Genomic DNA, 19,905 nt, shown 5'->3' on the forward strand with positions numbered 1-19,905 from the left:
TAATTCAAATTATCCATGTGTCTTCACTAATTCTGTGAGTTACAGATGAGATCTTCCTAGGGTCAGGTTTACTTGTGAATGTCTCTCTATGAAAGAAGAAACCTAGAAGCAATTATTTATTCTAAAAAGTTTCAGTCTCACAGTTATAAAGTGAATTCAATATTAGTCTGTGATCATTATGTGCCTTATTTTTTCTTCATTAAATGTTATGGAAAAAAGTTCCTGTACTCTTTTATAGGTTTCCTAAATTTTGTTGCTGTGGACACTACCTGAGGCTTGAGATAGTGGCATGGAATCCCTTCTTTAAGCATCTCATTTCATCTCTTTTTTTCCTTTCACAGTCATCCTTAGAATTGAGTTGGCCACAAAGTAGCCAGGCAGTCTTTTTGAGTGCAGTGTTTTGTTACATTTTGAAGATTTAGAGTAATGGAATGCAAACTACTTCCAGATATGGAAAGTATTAACCCTGAGTTCTCCCACTGGGCTCTGTGGGAAGGCAGGCGTATACTTTGTGTTCCTCAAATCCAGTCCTTTCTGACTAGCTTACCAAAATCAATGAGGACTCCTCTCTTTTACTATCTAGCTTTTAATATTAAGTAATTAGACTATTTCTCCAAAATATTTGACTCATGTTCTCCTCTTAACACATTTTTGAGGCTCTCTGTTGAAGCCACAATAACGTTCATGTTTATTCTAGTTTTTAAAGACTTTTATACTTAAGCTCTGCCTACATTTCTGTTTCACATCATTTAATAATTTGTCAGCTTCTTCATAGATACTTTTTCTCAAGCCCTTGTGTGTTTATACATTCTGTTCTTCTGACATCCTCTCTCATCTGAAAACCCACTTTTCTCTCCATTCATCTGCATGACCGTCTCTTACTCATCAATCAAGATTCAATTTATTTTACTTTTAATGAGAAGACTTCTCAGACACTAAGATACAGACACTCTAACTGTAACTTCTTATAGATTCTTATACATAATTACTGTCTTTAGAATATTTTGTGAAACAATTGTTGGTCCACTGGACTGTAAAATCTTTTAGAGCTGAATCATTTGCTCCATTTAAGGGTCCCATGTTCCATAACTGTCTGGAACAAAGTAGACGCTCATAAATGCTTATAGACTACATCAATGAGTCAATAAATGAAATATTCTGAATGGAAATGAGGTGCAAATCTTTTTTCTTCAGGATAGTTTGTCTAGGCCTCTACCCTGACTTAGATAAATAATAAAATTACAGTAGTCTCTGAATGACATTAAAAAAAGCAAACTAAAACCACAAAAAATCTTAACCATTTCCAGTCCTAAATAATCTCCACTGTATTTTATCTTCTTTCACATTTTCATAATTTTCTGTTTTTATTCTGGCCTAACTATACTAGTTCTTTTATTCTTTCTTCTGGTATATCACTTTGTCTTTCACAATTCCTTTAAGCTCATGTTTCACCATCACTCCCTGCTAATTTCACTAAGCTATTTTCTTTTCAGTTGTCTGCCATGTATCATTGGAAAATGTATATGTAAACACTAAGTAAATATAAGGTAATCTTAAATATAAACATAAAGGGTGAGCCATTGTGGATATGTATAATATTTATGAACAGGAGGTTGTTGATAGTACTGTATACCTATGGCTGGAGGCAGTTCACCTGAGTTTTCCTTCAGGTGTCTGAAGTTTTTATGTAACAGTTTGTATGTATATGGCATTCTTACTTATCATCATTATTGCATAAGTTATATTTGTTTTATGGCATTGTAGTAATGAATGGGTACATCAAATGCTGTTTTTTTATATCATGTTGAAGGATTTTGCTTTCTTTACAAGAACATTATTATGAGATATGTAGGTAGTTTTGTACACTTGTGATAGTTTAATGATAAAGCATATATGTGAGTATACATTTTCAAAACTTTTTAACCAGAATTCTTTACTGGCCCCAAGAAAGATTGATTAATTAAAATTTGAACTTTTATTTAAATTTATTGTAATACTTTGCATAGATAGTAAATATAAATGCAACATTTTTACTTTGCTATATAATTAAATGTTTATAATAATTAAGATGATCTCTAATTCAACACCAAGTTTAAAGTTTCCAAAAGTAACATAATGATTTAAGGATCTAAATCTTGGCATCTAATTAGAACGTAATTAAATAAATTTTAACCTTTAACAAGCAGGATATTATCTTGTTTCAATAATTTAGCATTTTTGTGATTTTTTAAAGCTAAGTTTAATTCATTGGTTATGAGTTTTCAAATCTCTAATTATCTGATGACAGGTTAAATTGAAAGGAAGAAAAAGAGGTGGTTTAATGAGTTTCTAGAGTATAACTAAAACTAAAGTATGTACCCAGGCCTTCATTTTAGGATAGGCAATTAAAAATTATACCTTCTATGCCAAGAAGAAATAATATTTATTTAATAGGCTATATCCATCTCACAAAAACAAAAATTTTACTCAAAAAACAGGGATAAAATGTAATCATAATACAAAGAAATAATTTAAATAACAGTTAAGATTATACAATAATCAGACAATTAGTCATTAACTAAAAATTTATATTCTAGATAACTTAGTTTTTTTTAATCTTTCTGAACTCTCATGCCTTAATTTTAAATTATTTTGATGGAAATATATAGATAACTTATTATACAAACTAGTCCTATACTATAATTTAAAAACACAATGCAACATTTTTTTGACTTTAGTGGTAAGTAGTGTCATCTGTGCTATCATGAAGTAGATGCCCTGAGGACAGCATTGCCAGACTTAACAAACAAAAAATACTTAGCACCCAAATATTCTATGGGACATACAGCTACTAAAAATTATTCATTGTTTATCTGAAATTCAAAGATTATCGCACACTCTGTATTTTTTCTGGCAACCCAACTCAAGGGGTTATCAGAACGTGTAGTCTTGGTGCTTTAGTGCAGGGTTGTTTTTTCTGCATCTCTTCTCTGTGGCCAGTTTTCAATGTGTGAACATTTTTAACCCCCTTCTTAGTCTGCCCTTCCTGCTTTTAAACTTCTGTTTGCCTTGACATAGAAGTAACTGAATTATGTTAGGGGAAATCCGATCATCAAGTATGTAAATAGCCATACATTTACACACTGTTTCTAAGTTGTATGTCTTGTGTCTTCTTTGAACATATGTTTGAATAGGCTGTTTAGAAATATTTACCAACCCAGAGCTTCCAATTGTTTACATTTCTTAAATCTGTTGGGTTATGGTTAAATTATTTTGAAACTTTACCCTTTTTTAAGTAGGTTATTGATGGTTAATACATTAGCTACGTGGCTATATATTTTTTAATGAAGGTCTTATTATTTGCCTGTATTTTTTTCTCATCTTACATTGTTGGAATTTATACTTGATTTTCGTATAAAAGATGAAGTTGCGCACATCACAAGTAGCTGGAGTGAATATTGTGATACAATAGGTGCAAATAGATTTATACAAGCACAACATTCCTGTAGTCAGGAATGACCAATCCCATTCAGCATTTTCATGCCTTCTGTTTTGAAAATCAATGCTAGTTTCAACCTCACAGGAAAGGTGCTAATATAGTCTTCTTATAATATTGTTTTAAAGGAAAACACTTGAAAAGTAAGTGTCTAAATGTCACTAAATATTATCAGCTCTGTACTTCTCAAAAAAAAAGAACCGTGTATTTTTTTAAGTAGGGATATTTTGTTGGAACTTCAGATACACACAATACTGATAAAGTAACTTAAATGAAAGTATCATTTGTTGTTATTGAAGTAAGATATAACTGAGTGAATTGTCTTCAAAATAAATTTTAAGGATACTTCATTGATAATGTAAACAATGCTATTTTCAAATATTTCTGGAACAAATCACAATTTCCATATTTTAGTGGACTCTGATGAAGGATTCCAGAAAAATTTTCAGTGATATTATAAACATGCAGAGAAAGATATGTTATATTTAAATTTCCTAAATGTACACCAGCATAGGGTCAGAACATCTGAAAAATAATTCAGTCTCCAAACTTTACTTTGAGATACTAATTGGGCAATGGTGTTCTGTTTGTCAAATAGAGCCTGGTATGGTGGCCAACGTGCCCAGGTTAGGGTCATATCCTGTTATTTTTCTCCTAAGGGAAAATTTATTACGCTTCTAAAACATAATTTTTCACATTTTTAGAGAAACTTGAACTAAGTTCAAGAACATTTTACAAAATTCTATGCTAGTACATTGTCTTGGCTTTTTTTAAACAAATATTTTAATTTAAAAGTTTAATTTTTTAGAGTTTCAAAAATAGATCTTTAGAATACTGACAATTCTTGTATCTAAATGGAAAAGTTAAAAATGATTACTCTGTGTTTTTAGATATCTTCCTCAAATCAATTCAAATAATAATATTCAAATGTTTTGTCTATAGGAGCTAATACACTATCACTAGTTTTTGTCATAGTTGAAAGCACACTTCATTCATATAATTAATTAGAAGTATTATTAAATCAAACAAAATTGAGTTACTATAACTTCATCTATTCTCTTAATAATATGAGAGGTAGTTGACATAGTTGCAGTAATCCACTGGAAAGATATTTCCTGGTGAAACAGTTGTAAATGTACTGTTGCCTTATGAGAAGGTAGTTTTGATTTACACATACACATATATGCATGCACACACACATACATAGAAATTTCTCAGTGCCTACTGATCTTCCATCTAGAAAAAGTATCTGTAATGTTTCAATGGATTCACTTTGTCATACAAAGCTATGTGAGGGTAATTGTATACCATTGTATTTGTGGAGTACACTTTTGGACAAATAAAAGCTCCTATTTTTAAAGCTGCTAAGTCTTTTGCATAGCAATGAAATTTGGTTTAAAAATAAGCACTGATCAATACTAATTTCTGAAATTCTCTTGGTAGTAAACTTAGGGCCTTTCACAGTATATCAGCTCTACTTGATTTGGAAGGTATCTCCCAGATAATGAAATAAATTTATTCATTGCCCACACTCTGCTAGGTGAGAAAATTAGGATGGATCCATTTCTAATTCATAGCTTGAAGTTGTAAATAGTCTCTTTCACAATGGTAACATTAGAATTTTAGGAGAGATGGCCAACTATTTAAGGGTGCCAGGGTTGCTAGAACGAGAATGTCTATGAGACAATTATTATGCTCAACATGCTTCTCTCTTCTATTTGAAATTATACATTTTATTCATTCATTGATGTATATTTCTGTTTCACAAAACTGTTTGCCAATTTCTTATTTTTAAATATCCCTGGATTTAAATTTTAATTTAATAACTATTAATTGCAAACTATGTTGTAAGTATTCAATATACACATAAATTAAAATAAAAATAAATACCTGCCTTTACTATGTATTTCTCACATTAATGGTCTAAAGCTTTGTTTGAGTCATTTATTTTACAAGATTTGCTTTCTAAAAGACTAATAAGGTTTACATATAGTACATATTATAATACTACCATCTCCAAACTCCTGTTTTCCACCTATGTTCTATAATCCCTTATCTCTGTCAAAATAGAATAAAAAAGCATTAAAGAATTCTGTCTGATGAAAGGAAAAAAGCAAATTTAGTCTAGGAGAGTATGAACCTTATGAATTAAAATTAAGAACCGTAGTTTGGCAAGGCACAGTGGCTCATGCCTATAATCCCAGGACTTTGGGAGGCCAAGGTGAGCAGATCATTTGAGGCCAGAAGTTCGAGACCAGCCTGGGCCAACATGGTGAAACCCCATCTCCACTAAAACTACAAAAATTAGCCTGGCGTGGTGGTGCGCAACTGTAATCCCAGCTACTTGGTAGTCTGAGACAGAAGAATCGCCTGAACCTGGGAAGCTGAGGTTGCAGTGAGCCAGGATCACACCACTGCACACCAGAGCAAGACTGTGTCTCAAAAATAAATAAATAAACCGGTTTTATTATCTATAAATATAAATAAATAAGTTATTTATTTATATTTATTTACATATATTTATATATAATATATATTTATATTTGTTTACATATATTTATATATTATATATAATCTTGTGTATATATATGTGTAAATATATAATAATATATATTTATATAATACTATATAATAATATATTATTATATATAATAAATATATAAATATATATATACACAAGATTATATATATATTTATTATTTACACATGAGAACTACCTTCTCACAAGGCAATAGTACATTTACAACTGTTTCACCAGGAAATATCTACCCAGTGGACTACTGCAACTGTGTCAACTACCTCTCATATTATTAAGAGAATAGATGCAATTATAGTAACTCAATTTTGTTTGATTTAATCATACTTACTTCTAATTAATTATATGAATGAAGAGTGCTTTTAACTATGACAAAAACTAGTGATAGTATATTAACTCCTTATAGACAAAACACTTTGAATATTATTATTTGAATTGATTTGAGGAACATATCTAAAAACACAGTAATCATTTTTAACTTTTCCATTTAGATATGTATATATTTACACATATAAATAAATATATAAATATATATATTTAAATTTAGAATTTAATCTATTCATAATTTCTGGGGAGAGAAAGATATGATTTAAAATCCAAACAATACACAACTATATTTTCAAAAATAAAAGCAAATATGAGCGTTCAAATGGAAGGCAAATGAAAAATCAAGCAGTTACCCTCTGTTAATAGTTAACACTACTGTGCTCATTTCTGGATATAAGGTTAAACTGAAAAAAAAATTCAAAAAGATTTTAAAGGGAACCATTAAACGTGGCTCAAGAATAAGACAGAGGAAAGTTAAAAAAATGGATTAACTGTACAAATTTCTGATGGAGGCTCACTTTAAAACTGTCCTGAAGTGTGTGATGTGCTTTTACATAGAGCAGAGAGCAGATATTTCTGACTTCCACAGGGAGTAATTTGTTCAAGTTCTTGTACGCTAGATGCATTTATATGTAAAGAAGTGTCCTGATGATGAGGCTTATTGAACACTTGAATAAGCTCTGGAGTAGGTTACTGATCTCAGCCTCTGGAAATTTTTCACTGTAGTGGAGAGTCTCAGGCATCAGAGATATTCGAAGGGTGTCCTTTCTTTAAATTGCAGAAATAGATTATTTCATAAACTTAATGTATTGCTTTAGTTTCTGTGGTTTATACAATCATAAAGTATAAAGGGTATTTTCTTTCCTCTTTTGCAAGTTTGACCATGTGAGATTCAATTTATTAAATTGTTATTTTAATGTATAATATAAAATAATTTTTACCAGGCAATTACATGCAATGAACCGTATATCAGTACTGACCATTTTACAATTATTTCTGCAACATACATGTGACAGTCATTTGTCTTAAGTCATTAGTCAATTTAATACCTTAAAATTTTAATTTGTTTAAGTATTTAATTTTTCTCATAGCTTAATTCAGTTGCAAATTATAAAAGGCAAAAATAGGATTCCACAATATAAAGAAAAATATACACCATGGAACTTTTATTAAAAATTATATCTATGCTAAGTTACCAGAAGGTAGATACTTGAGAATCTCTTTTCCATTAAGGATACATTTTCACCTATGGTTTAGATATTAAGATAAGTGTCTTAATCTAGCATTTATGACTCACTGTGAAGAATAAAAGCACTGAATGAATAAAATTAAGAAGGAACACAGTCCTTTTCCTATTACTTCTGATTTCATTTGATTGAAAATAAAACCTCCCTACCTATCAAGTGATCAATTCCCTACATGCTGATGCATCACGAGAAAAAAATGCTTTTGTGAAATGAAAAGAAAAAGAAATTCTCCAAGCATGCTTTGATAATTCCAAAACATACATAGAATATATTAGAAAGCATAGAGATTCTCTGTGTATTTGACTCATTCTGTCAAACCTAAAATGCATCAGCAAATATAGAGCCATGTTACTTAACACTGGAATAATTGTCCTGCTACTGGCTCTAAAATGTCATCAATTAATGTTTTTTTTTGTGGGGAGGGTCAGATAATATTTGCTTGCTACTTGTCCAACATTAGCCAATACAACCCTAAAAGAATAATAAGTTTTGTTTGTTTTTTGAGGCAGAGCCTTGCTCTGTCTCCTAGGCTGGAGTGCAGTGGCAGGATCTCAGTTCATTGCAACCTCCACTTCACAGATTCAAGCAATTCTTGTTCCTCAGCCTCCGAGGTAGCTGGGATTACAGGCCTGTGCCACTAAACCCTGCTAACTTTTGTATTTCTAGTAGCGATGGGCTTTCGACATGTTGGTCAAGCTGGTCTCAAACTCCTGGGCTCAAGTGATCTGCTCGCCTCGACCTCCCAAATTGTTGGAACTACAGGCCTGAGCCACCGTGCCCAGCCAAGAATAACAGTTATTCAGTGTTTAAACTCAACCCGTAGAAGGTTTGAAATAAAGCGGATGTGACTAAAACTTTAGTAATAGTATAAACGATTTCTAGGTTGGCAGGATTTTTGGCTCCTCTGTATCCTTGGGCTCCTTGTCTGTGGATTCAATCAACTGTGGATTAAAAATATTTGGAAAAAAGTCCCACAAAGTTTCAAAAAGCAAAACTTGAATTTGCCATGCACAGAGTACTGCCTTGAATTTATGTGAATGAAGGGATGTGCCTGGTGTTAGGCATTATATTAGATGTTGTAAGTAACCTGAAGATAATTTAACATATTTAGGAGGACATGCATAGGATATATGCATACACTACAGGCCATAAGGGACTTGAGCATCCTTCGATTTTGGGGGCAACCTGGAAACACGCCCTCACAGACACTGAGGGATAACTCTTCATAAATGTAAGATTAGCTTCTTCTAACATGGAGGAAATCTTCCTTCCTCAATCTAATTAATTCTGACCTTCGGAACTTAGATCAGATCTAAGTTCAGATCTTATATTTGTCCTATCCAAATCTGCATTACTGAATTAACACGTAGGTGGGAGGAAGTAAATTTAATAATAGGTGATTATATTATTCAGACAACAAGTACAATAGGTGAACTTTAAAAAAGAAAACACGTAACTCTAAGCAGCAATTAAAAGATGTCTTTTAAGTTTATGTTTATATTTAAGATATTGAGTATAATGTGTGTTAAGCTTCTGTGTTCTTAAAACTGTGAACCATTTTAATAATTTCTTTTATTAAAAAGAAACAATTTCTGTTTGTATCCTAACTAAATCAAGTGAACACATTATTTATGTTAATGGCTTTTAAGCCATAAGAACTAGAAATGATGTTTTATTACTCTAAACATATGCTATGTTGACTACTTTCTGAATTTATACTAAAATGTAGTTTTTCAGTATATTAGTTTTTTGACATAATGAATTAGTTTATAGGTTGACTATAGGTCACTCCTGAGTTTCTTTTGTTCTTGAACTAAGAAAAGAATGTTTCCTCTAAATCAGCATTTTCTGATTTTTACTATTAACAGGAAAGGCCCCAACCCAGCTTATTTTGAAAGGAGTAATATTATTTGTAGGTGACAATATTTTCCTGGGTTGTCCAGAAAGCACAAAATCTTTTGTAATTAATAATAGTGTTTCTTTTCACTCACCAGTGGGTCCAGTTTAGACCACAAATTATTTGGTGACCGTAATGATTTGCTCTGATTCGTTTTATAAACTTGGACTTCTAAGGTTTCACTATTCTAATTTATTGTATAATTTTCAATTCTGATTGGTGTAAACAAATTTGTTTGAATTATTTCACATATAAGTTTCTCATGAAACAGTTTGAACTCAAGGACACAGAAAAATAGGATTTCATTCTATTAAAATAATAATTCCGTTTACTTGTAGAATATTCTCTGGAATATTATACCTGGTTATAATGACTACCATATATTGTATCGAATTCGTTTTATACTTCTGGATATCATACATTACAAAATATGTTCTGATTACTTTCATTACTAGTTATTATACTACACAATACATGTAGATACTTATTTTCACTTTCATTTCTGTTGATGATGGTGCCTGACTACTCTGTTTTTTTTTTTTTTTTTTGAGATGGAGTTTCACTCTTGTCTCACAGGCTGGAATGCAATGGCATGATCTCAGCTCACTGCAACCTCTGCCTCCTGGGTTCAAGCAATTCTCCTGCCTCAGCCTCCCAAGTAGCTGGGATTATAGGCACCCACCACCACGCCAGGCTAATATTTTGTACTTTTAGTAGAGACAGGGATTCACCATGTTGGCCAGGCTGGTTTCAAACTCCTGACCTCAGGTGACCCACCCAACTCGGACTTCCAAATTGCTGGGATTACAGACGACAGCCACCACATCCGGCCGACTGCTATGGTTTTAGTTGATGTGCCTGCTAAATGGTGAACTAGTAAAGAACTGTTTCATGGTCAGAAACTGAGCTTTTGAGGAAAAATAAATTAGGATAAATAGATAATTAGATAGTCTTGAAATGAGTTGAAATACCAGAGAATAAGGTTGAGAAGATCAACGTGTTCTTATCTTTGTTTAAAAAAAGCAACCATTTATGAGATCAAAATAATTGCTTTGCTATTTAATGTACTTTGTAACTTTTAATGAGATATATGAAAATTTAATCTAAATTCAACTAGCTTTATTTTCAACACATTTTTGTTATATGTCTGTTATGTGCCATATACGGATAGATATGATACAACTTCTGCTCTCATTGTGCTTATGGTCAAATATTACAAAGTTTATGGATAAGGGAAGAAATATTATTTATCATTACAAATAAACAAAATAGTTAAAATTATGAAATCTGGGCAATCAAATCTGGGCATTCTGCTTTGTAATTTAATATATTTTATACAACTAGAGCAAATTTGATAATATCTTTCTCCCCTCTGCCTTTATTAATTCCTTTATGAGAAAATGGATTCTCATAGTAAGAATACTTTAAAAAAATGTATGGGCCATAAAAATACTTGGTTTTAAAATTTTATAAATGAGATTAAATAAACCTAGAAAATGTGAGTCATCTTTAAATTATTTAACTACATAAACACTTTCTGGTACAGTTTTCCATAATAAATATTGGTTTAATATGTATAATTTATAGTTTATGAAATTAAATATAAAACAAGTTATTTATAGATTTTGCTAGAAACTTTTTCTAGAAATGTAAGGGCCACACATTTTTTTCTATACTCTGTGCATAAATAGTGAAGTGTAGGGATTGTTTTATGTAGATAACTTTAAAAAGTTAATCTTCACAAATTTCATCTTTGGTATATAAAATGTACATTTCCCATGCAAAACTAATTTATAAGAATATCAAAATTATCATTCTCAGAAAACCAAACAACAGAATGGCTGTGACTACTAGCAGTGAAAAAGTTTGACACTACATGTGTTTGGTATGAGGGTACAACTAGTTTCTAACTGTATTCTTTCTTTTACAATAATGTGTAATTCTAAACTCCAAAAGTCAACCTCTTTTTCTTAGAGTATTTTTCTTTCTTTTTCACAGCACGGAAAAGGATATGCTAGTCAATTCTACAGGACTTACCTGAAGCAGCATGATTTGCACAAAGTCGACCAACAAAAGCATCAACTTTTCAACTTCATTATCTTGGCCATCCAGTTAGTCATGTGTAACTGAGTATTAGATTTCGGGTGGAGTCATCATGGCCAATTATAGGACCTAATTGCTCTCAGCAGGCCTGAGAAATGAGTTGAAATGTGCAGAACTGTAGAAACTTTAGAGGCAACAGATTTTGCCTCCCCGATCAGTGTGTGCCTGTTTACAGCACTATCTATCTTTCTCTCTCCAAATGTCACTGAGCCCTTTAGATGTTTATATTCACACGAGAAGCCAGTCATAAAGATAAAGGAAATTTGTGCATTATAAATGCAATATCACTGTTTTAAACTTGACTGTTTTATATTATTTTTGTGTGATCAAGTGTTCCCCAAACTATTCCAACTTTACAAGAGAAATTGTGATTATGTTCTTTTCACCTGTGGGTTATAAAAAATGTTGTATTCTGAAGACCCACAAAATATCAAAGACATTCTGTAGTTTATACACCGTGTTGCAAAGTGTTTACTGTACTATTTCAAAGCTTCTAAATAAATATAAAATATATATATTATATTATATAATTTTCCTAAAATGTGGTACAACTCAGTTGGTTTTTAAATGGATGCATACAGTCCACATCATACAATAAAATAAAAGGTAATTCAGGGTCCCAAAGACAAACCTACTAAGAAAAATCATTAATAGTTTTCTCCCAATTTTCATACCTTACTCAACCCTGTTTTTCCTTGTTTAAAAGAAAATGATGCTCTAAGCTACAAAATTTTGTCAAAAACTCATATTGAATTTTCAATGCCAAAGATGTAGCTATTGATGTTATCAGACAGAGCACTGACTATGTACTATCAAACTATCTAACAATCTGCATAAGTCTGATTCTATTTCTATGGCTTTGAACTTAGAATCACTTAAAGCTTTTATAAAGAATCGATAAATTCACCTGTATTTGTTGTTAGAAAAAAACTGGGTGTCTGTACATTTTGTGGTGTAAAATATGTAATTGAAGATTACTATTTTAAGAAGTCATCAGTCATATCACTCACACAGAATTTTATTTTACATAGTTTTGTGACTTAATTACACATGAATATAAAATCTATAATTCTATATGAATATATAGAGATATAGAAACATCTGAACTGGTAAAGGATAACTATAAAATATGAAAGAGCTCTAAATTTAAAATAAATTTAGAGATAGAATCATGGTACATTATTGTTTCAGTATTCCATGTGAAAATTTTATAGCTTAAATATAGTCAGTGTTTGATAAATGAAAAAATTCTTCATGAGTCAGCCTTCAAAAGTTAAGCTTGCCTTTTACTTTTATGTCAACAATATTAATTATTAAATTTAGTAAGACGCACTTTCTTTTATATATTTTTTCTACTGTTGTGTATGCCTTGTTAGAACACATTCGAGAGAGGAAAAAAATCAGAGAATATAAGATAATCTTTCAAGCAAAAAACAGAATTGTCACAGCTCCCCTCACCCTCTAAAATATGATATCAAAACATTATATCAAAGCTTCAACATTATATCAAAATGTTTGCCCAGTTCAAATTAGAAACCTGTTTTGAAATACTTTCCTTAATTTTTAACTGATCTTATATTCAATGACAGTTTGAGCTGCACTGTGTTATTAAAGAATAGACTAAAACTTAACATTTGACAAATGTTCTTCATCAAATTTTATGTAACTTAAGTGGAAATTTCTCCCTAGATTTAACTTTAAAATACATATATATACACACACACACACACACTTAGGTCCTGATATGTACATTTAGAGTGATATATTGGTATCACTCATTTGACTGTTATCAAATTAGATATTAATATATCATATTCCAATCAGTTCATATATCAAAATAATGTATGTAATGTTCCAGCCTTTTGAAGTCTCTTTAAACATATATGAAGCTAACAGATCATATGTAATACAAAAAGCACATAAATTCACTAAGTGCAGCAGTAACATTTTCTTAAACTTTGGCATTACTACATTAATATTTTGAATGATAGACTATTTTAGTAAGGAAATGTTTATACATAATTTAACTGGAAAAAAGTCTGTTTGTTCCAATTCTTTTTTTTAACAAGAAAATGATTTTCTTGTTGAGTCACTCTGCTTTAATTAAAATGTTTCATGCATCATTTTGCAATCATGGGTGAATATCCACATCCATCTTCCTTACTGCATGCATTGAAAATAAGATTATACTCACTTCATGTATAGTAATTATATTAAGTCATTTACTTCAAAGACATTTTCTTTAATTATTTAACCTTTTATATCATTGTATATAATCTCCCTTAAACCAACTTTTTTGTTATATATTTGTGTATTAGTTATTTTCATATATCCTAGTAACTAGTTATACTAACTTACATTTTAGTTATCATCAATCTACAAAACCAAAACCAGAACTTCTTCCTAATTTGCGGGACAAATAGAGTTGTTTAAGGATAAAATGCTAAATTATTAGGTCTTTAATCAACTTATCTGTTGCATCCAAAGTAAATTAGAAGTTACAACAGAGTAAGGATATGATTCTTGTAAGTTGGTTAAAATGTTTTCTTCCAATGAGGGGGACTATAAAATGGAAAGTGCAACCAACAAATAATGAAGGTTTCTAATTAAGCATTTACTAGATTAATATATCAAGGAATTTTAGAATAGGTTTTCTATTTAATCTGGTCATTCTAATATCCAATCTTACATAATTTTATATACATCAAAGAATAATACCCATCGTATTAGACAGTATTTCGTCAATAAATTATTTCAGAAAAAAATAATCATGTCATTTACTCCTTGTTAACATGGTTAGTTTTAGAGCAGTCAAAGTCAAAAAAAATTTCCTGTGGAAACAGTGTCTTAATGTTTCAAAGGTATGTCAAAAGACAATGTTTAGAAAATATTTCATCCACATGTAGAATTCTAATTTTTAACGTGTGAACATAGTTTGGTGAAATCATCTTAAATCAAATTTAAATATCACATCAGAATTACTTCACAGATATAATAGTGTCAATGATATATGTATCATCTTTTCTTGGCAAATATTAAGGAAATATGTGTATTTTATTTTTTAAAGATATTAAATGCACTGCCTTTATCAAACGTTGCAAATTAAGAACTATAGTAGAATATTTAAATATTTTAATTTCTCATTGTTTTATTTGTTAATTGGGTTGTAATTTGCCATCAGATTCTCTGTATTATAGAAGCTATCTTGCTTCTTCAATAAGAGGAGGAAAAAGAATCTCACAATTCCCAACATAATCTATAACAACTGTACGTTAATTGTACCATTTTACCTTCTAAACATTATTTACTGGAGCTCAGTTAGTCTTTAAAACAATTACTCAGGCAGAGTGTGGCAAAAGTTCAGCAAGATCAAGAAAAGTATTTAAGTTATTGACTGATCATAGCACTGTTATTTGTCATTGCATGTGTTTTTCCCCCTCATGTTTCTATGTGTGCTATTGATACCCAAGGAACTCAAAAATACTTAAAATATTGGTATACTTGATGATTTTTCTGAAAATCTTATATTTTTCATATTACAAATTCTTGAGTTCTTTATCTTTTTCAAGTCTAATTTTGTAGTGGTAAAGGCTTTGCACTTAACATCCTTTTGTGTTCCTTTTTAACAAGGAAAAACAGAAAATAATGGAATTCCATATTTTTTACACCATGGAGTAGTAAAATTATTTTATATATTGTTAGTACTTCAAGAAACATCCCTCTGCTAAGTCAGACAAAATCCTTATATAGTAATTTGTGAAACTGTTCAGTAGAGTATTTTTTTCTTCAAATCTTGGCATAGGTTTTAGATTATAGCATTCTGTATGAATGCAGGTAGATGGGTGCCGCCAGAGTATTGCAGGCAATAATACGACTAAAATTCTAATACTTTTAGTGTGCATGCGTGTATTTCTAATCACTGTTATTTTTTAAGTATTTGTAAAATTAGAAAAATTGCTTTTATTTCTTGAAAAGTTGTCACATGCTTAGTGTGAAGTTTTACTCTCCAGATGTTTTTGAGTTGCATAAAAATCTTGCATTCATCTTTCAAAAAATATTAAATTTCACATGAGACTCAAAAATTTCTGAATGATGGAACTCAGACTTCCAATACATTCATACATGCTAGAGCTGAAAGTAAGCAGGGAATTTCAGCTCTAAACACATTTCTGAGACAGTTATCTGTGAGTGAAAACAGGGTATTATAACAAAAGATGAGTTTCAATCTTAACTATAGTGTTTGTTACTGTGAATGCTATAATAATACATAAGTAAAATGAGTGTAAATGTAATAAATTATTTTATACTGCTGTATACATATGAAATAAATAAAACTAGGATACATATTATGCCATTTTTCCATGCATGGATCTTCCACTGACGCCTGTGGGAGCTTTGAATAAAAATCAGTGGCAAATATGGCTCTAAGTTTAAAAACATCTAATGCTGATTTAGTAATTTTAGTCTTAATATAACAGGTCTAAGGGGACATCTGTTCAAAACTGAGTCTCATTTGAAGCAGCATATGCTAGGTTTTAAAGGATTTCATTATATTTATAGTTTTGAAAGTAGACATTTAGTTGTATATGATTCTCAAGATACCCAAAATGAATCATAGAAGTATATATTTTTCCACCTAATGCTGTATTTACTTTTTAACTTTTTTTTGATGTGTAGTAATACCAAGGGTCCACAAAGATTAACATAGAGGTTGTACATAAGATATGAGTACCTTCAAGCAATAAAAGAAAGGGATTTTATCTATAGCTTTAGAAACACAGCATTTCATATTTAAAGTTGATAGAAATGTAAGGAAAAATAAAATCCATATGGGTATCATCTTCCAAGAAGAAAATATGAATTAAGGGATAGATACTTTTTACAATATTAAAATAATCAGAATTTACCCTATAGAAATTTAAGTCTGAATTAACTACAAGGTAATAGAAGAAATATTCTTCTTAATCTCATGTGTGTTCTCTGTAACTGATTTTCTTGAGTTCAAACTGCACGTATCTGGACCAAGGTTCATTTTATAAGGCAACAAGTTAGCCAGGGGGAGGGTGTGGCTAGGTGTTTCTCTTGCTTTGAACATCTAATAAACCAATTCAGTGGAAAAGAACCGAATAAAATACAGAAGAATGATAGTTCTCAATGAAAAGTTAACAGCTATGATTACAAGTTGCCTTGCTTCCCCCTGTGTATCACTACCTTTTATCCCTTATTTTCACCCTTTCTGGGAAATATAGACTCTTTAAGATTATGAATTTTCAGTGGTAAAATTAAATTGTATTAGATTACAGACATATACTGAGGTCTGACAGTGAGAGAAAGTAAGAATGAATGGTACTATCTGCCTTTAGGAAAATTACAATTTCCAGGGAAATTGGAAGAAAATATTAAATAGTCAAATAATTAAGTGATCAAAATTTGTGCTTGAGACTTATCAGTGGCCCGAGATTATAACATAAAAAATAAGTAAATAAAATAGAAAAGTAGATTAGAAAAGTATCCAAATACATCATTTATGTAAAAGCAAATTGTTCTTTGTGAAACTTTTTTCAGATATATATACATATATAAAATAGGTCACAATGTAAAATATATTTCTTACTGTGAATCACTCCCCAAAATATTTGAAAAGCACTGCACCATATGATCTGTATTTCAAATTTAAACTTATTTAATGCTGTGGAAACAGGGAAGATATTTTTGAAGTTACCTCACATCTGAATCTTAATCTTTTACCCTTTGTAAAATATGGATAAGTACACTTAGTTGTAGAATTGCTGTGAGGATTAGGTGAACTGATGAATCTGAAATGCATAGAACAATTCTAACACAGACTTGTAACTGCCTAACAGGTTCACCTTGCCCACTGCTTAGACACAGCCAATTTATCAAGACAGGGGAATTGCAATAGAGAAAGCTATTCATGCAGAGCCTACTGTTAGGGAGACCAGAGTTTTATTATTACTCAAATCAGTTTTCCAGAGTATTTGGGGAATCAGAGTTTTTAAGGATGATTTGGTGGGTGGGGGGACCAGTGAATCAGGAGTACTGATTGGGGGGTTCAGAGATGAAATCATAGGAAATAGAAGCTGTTAAGCTGTCATGTTGCACTGTTAGTTCCTGGCTGGGGGTCACAAGACTGGATGCACTGGTTTATCAATCTGGATGGTGCCAGCTGATTGATTAAGTGAAGGGTCTCCAAAATATCTCAAGCAGTGATATTAGGTATTACAATAGTGAGGTTATCCCCAGAAGCAATTCAGAAAAGGTCAGAATCTTGTAGCCTCCAGCTGCATGATTCCTAAACCATAATATCTAATCCTGTGGCTAATTTGTTAGTCCTACAAAGGCAGTCTAATCCCCAGACAGGAAAGTGGTTTGTTTTGGGAAAGGGCTGTTATCATTTTTGTTTCAAAGTTAAACTATAAACCAAGTTCCTCCCAAAGTTAGCTTGGCCTATGCCCAGGAGTGAACAAGGACAGATTGGAAGTTAAAAGCAAGATGGAGTTGGCTAGTTCGGATCTCTTTAACTGCAATAATTTTCTCCGTTAAAATTTTGCAATGGCAGTTTCACAATGCAAGTAGTATATGTTATTAAATTTTTTTCAACATTTAACCACTGATCTTGGTTACCAAAAGTATAGAATACAGTCTACAAACAAAAGAAATTCTTTTCTCAAAATTTCAACCTGCCACAGAGCTGTGTCTAAGCAGTGCAAATTTCAAAACCTCAAGATGAAAGTAGACTTGCCATTGGTATCCACTCATCAGCTTAGTTCATATTTGCCTCTCCATTTATCAGTGGTATGGAGTACAGGAAATAAAACAAATCTGGCTGGGTTCGCTTTCTTCCTCCACTTCCTTCTACAGCTCTCAAATAGTCCTCTATCTCTACTATTGAAAAATACATGTGTATGTTTGCACTAGGACATATTTATCTGACCCCAATGTCCTTTCTGAATATGTATTTCCATACAAATAAATGCTTGTTGGAAATACTGCATATTTGACAGAATCATTTTGTTTGCATATGATTTTCATAAAAATGAATTTGGGCAGTATTTGGTATCTGCTCAATAGAATTGAATTTTAAAAGTTGCTCTAATAGTAGACTTCTTGAAGTTGTAATTACTTAGCTTGACAGGCTCTGTTCCCTAGAGGTGTCCTCCTGTTTACTTATTTTTTTCTTTTGAATCAATTAAAAGTTTTATCTCCTTGTCATGAAAACTAGGTTTTAAATTTCCCAGTTAAGGTAGTTCAAAATAATCTGTAACTTAACTGATATTTCTAAGTATTCATATTGTGAAGGGAATTTATTGATCCATAATGAAAATATTGTGTAGATGAAGATATTTTTGTTTTGGTTTGCTTCTTTATTTTTCATAGAAAACATCTGATGATCATTGGGCAACTCCTCAACCAATCTGTCTGAAAGATAGGAACATTTAGATAACATTGCAATCACCTAATCTGAAACACAATCCCCATCTCCATTTTCTCCCTATCATTGTGAATAACTCTTCTTTTGATCGTGAAAAAAGGAAGAAAAGAAGTGTTGGCATGGTGAATTGTGTAAGCCCACAACTCTAAATGTTATTTCAAAAATGTGAGAATTCTCTTATGCTCAGTTGTGTTTCCTAATTAATAATAGAGTGAATAGCCAATTTCAAACTTTTCTGGCAAAGTATTTCTCTCAAAATCATGTGTGTGTGTGTGTGTGTGTGTGTGCGTGTGATTGGGAAAGGTAATAACAGGCTCATATGAAAGAATACATGAAAATAAAAGATAATATTATAGGTAAAACATCTGCATTTTGATCCCCTTTAATATTAGTCTTTAAAGTATCAAAATGCCTGGTTGGAAAGCAATAGTATTTGATCATCAACAAGCTGGCATGGGCTTTTCAACCCATGCAATCAATGATTTATTTTAACATTGCGTGAAGAACACCCTTATTTATGACAGGGCTACAAAGACTACAAAAAAACAACACAATGGTTGCAACAGAATATACCAAACAAAATTGAATTAAAGGCAGAGAGAATGAGAGATATTTGTGAGAGTTACATTTTAACATACATAAGTTAAAACAAGGAAAAAAGTAATGAACAAATGATAAGTAATTCTAGTTTTAACCTGACAAAGAATGAAATAAAGTGGTACAATAGTCCTTAAGCAACATTAAGAGGTATATTAAATTTGATTTTAAAATGTGGTAATATCAAACCACCTCACTGAATGCCTCCATAGATGCTTACGTTGCTTCCATTGTCTCTTTGACAATGATGTATGGCCTCACATGACAGTG

At 31.1% G+C, this 19,905-nt stretch overlaps 1 protein-coding gene across 2 annotated transcripts in view; it reads left to right on the plus strand.

Annotated features, from left to right (window-relative positions):
* The window catches only part of PCDH10 (protocadherin 10), a 58,468-nt gene that overhangs the window by 28,577 nt on the left and 9,986 nt on the right, over positions 1 to 19,905 (plus strand). The window contains exon 5 of one of the 2 annotated variants that reach the window (XM_003813984.7): positions 11,481 to 18,600. The exons of the other annotated variant lie outside the window; for it this stretch is intronic. Coding sequence (XP_003814032.5) covers positions 11,481 to 11,500 — 20 coding nt within the window. The 3' untranslated portion in view covers positions 11,501 to 18,600. Of the gene's footprint in view, positions 1 to 11,480; positions 18,601 to 19,905 lie in introns of those variants that run through there. 2 annotated transcript variants of the gene reach the window in all.

This window comes from Pan paniscus, chromosome 3 (assembly GCF_029289425.2).
Source record: "Pan paniscus chromosome 3, NHGRI_mPanPan1-v2.0_pri, whole genome shotgun sequence".
Classification (NCBI taxonomy): Eukaryota; Metazoa; Chordata; class Mammalia; order Primates; family Hominidae; genus Pan; species Pan paniscus.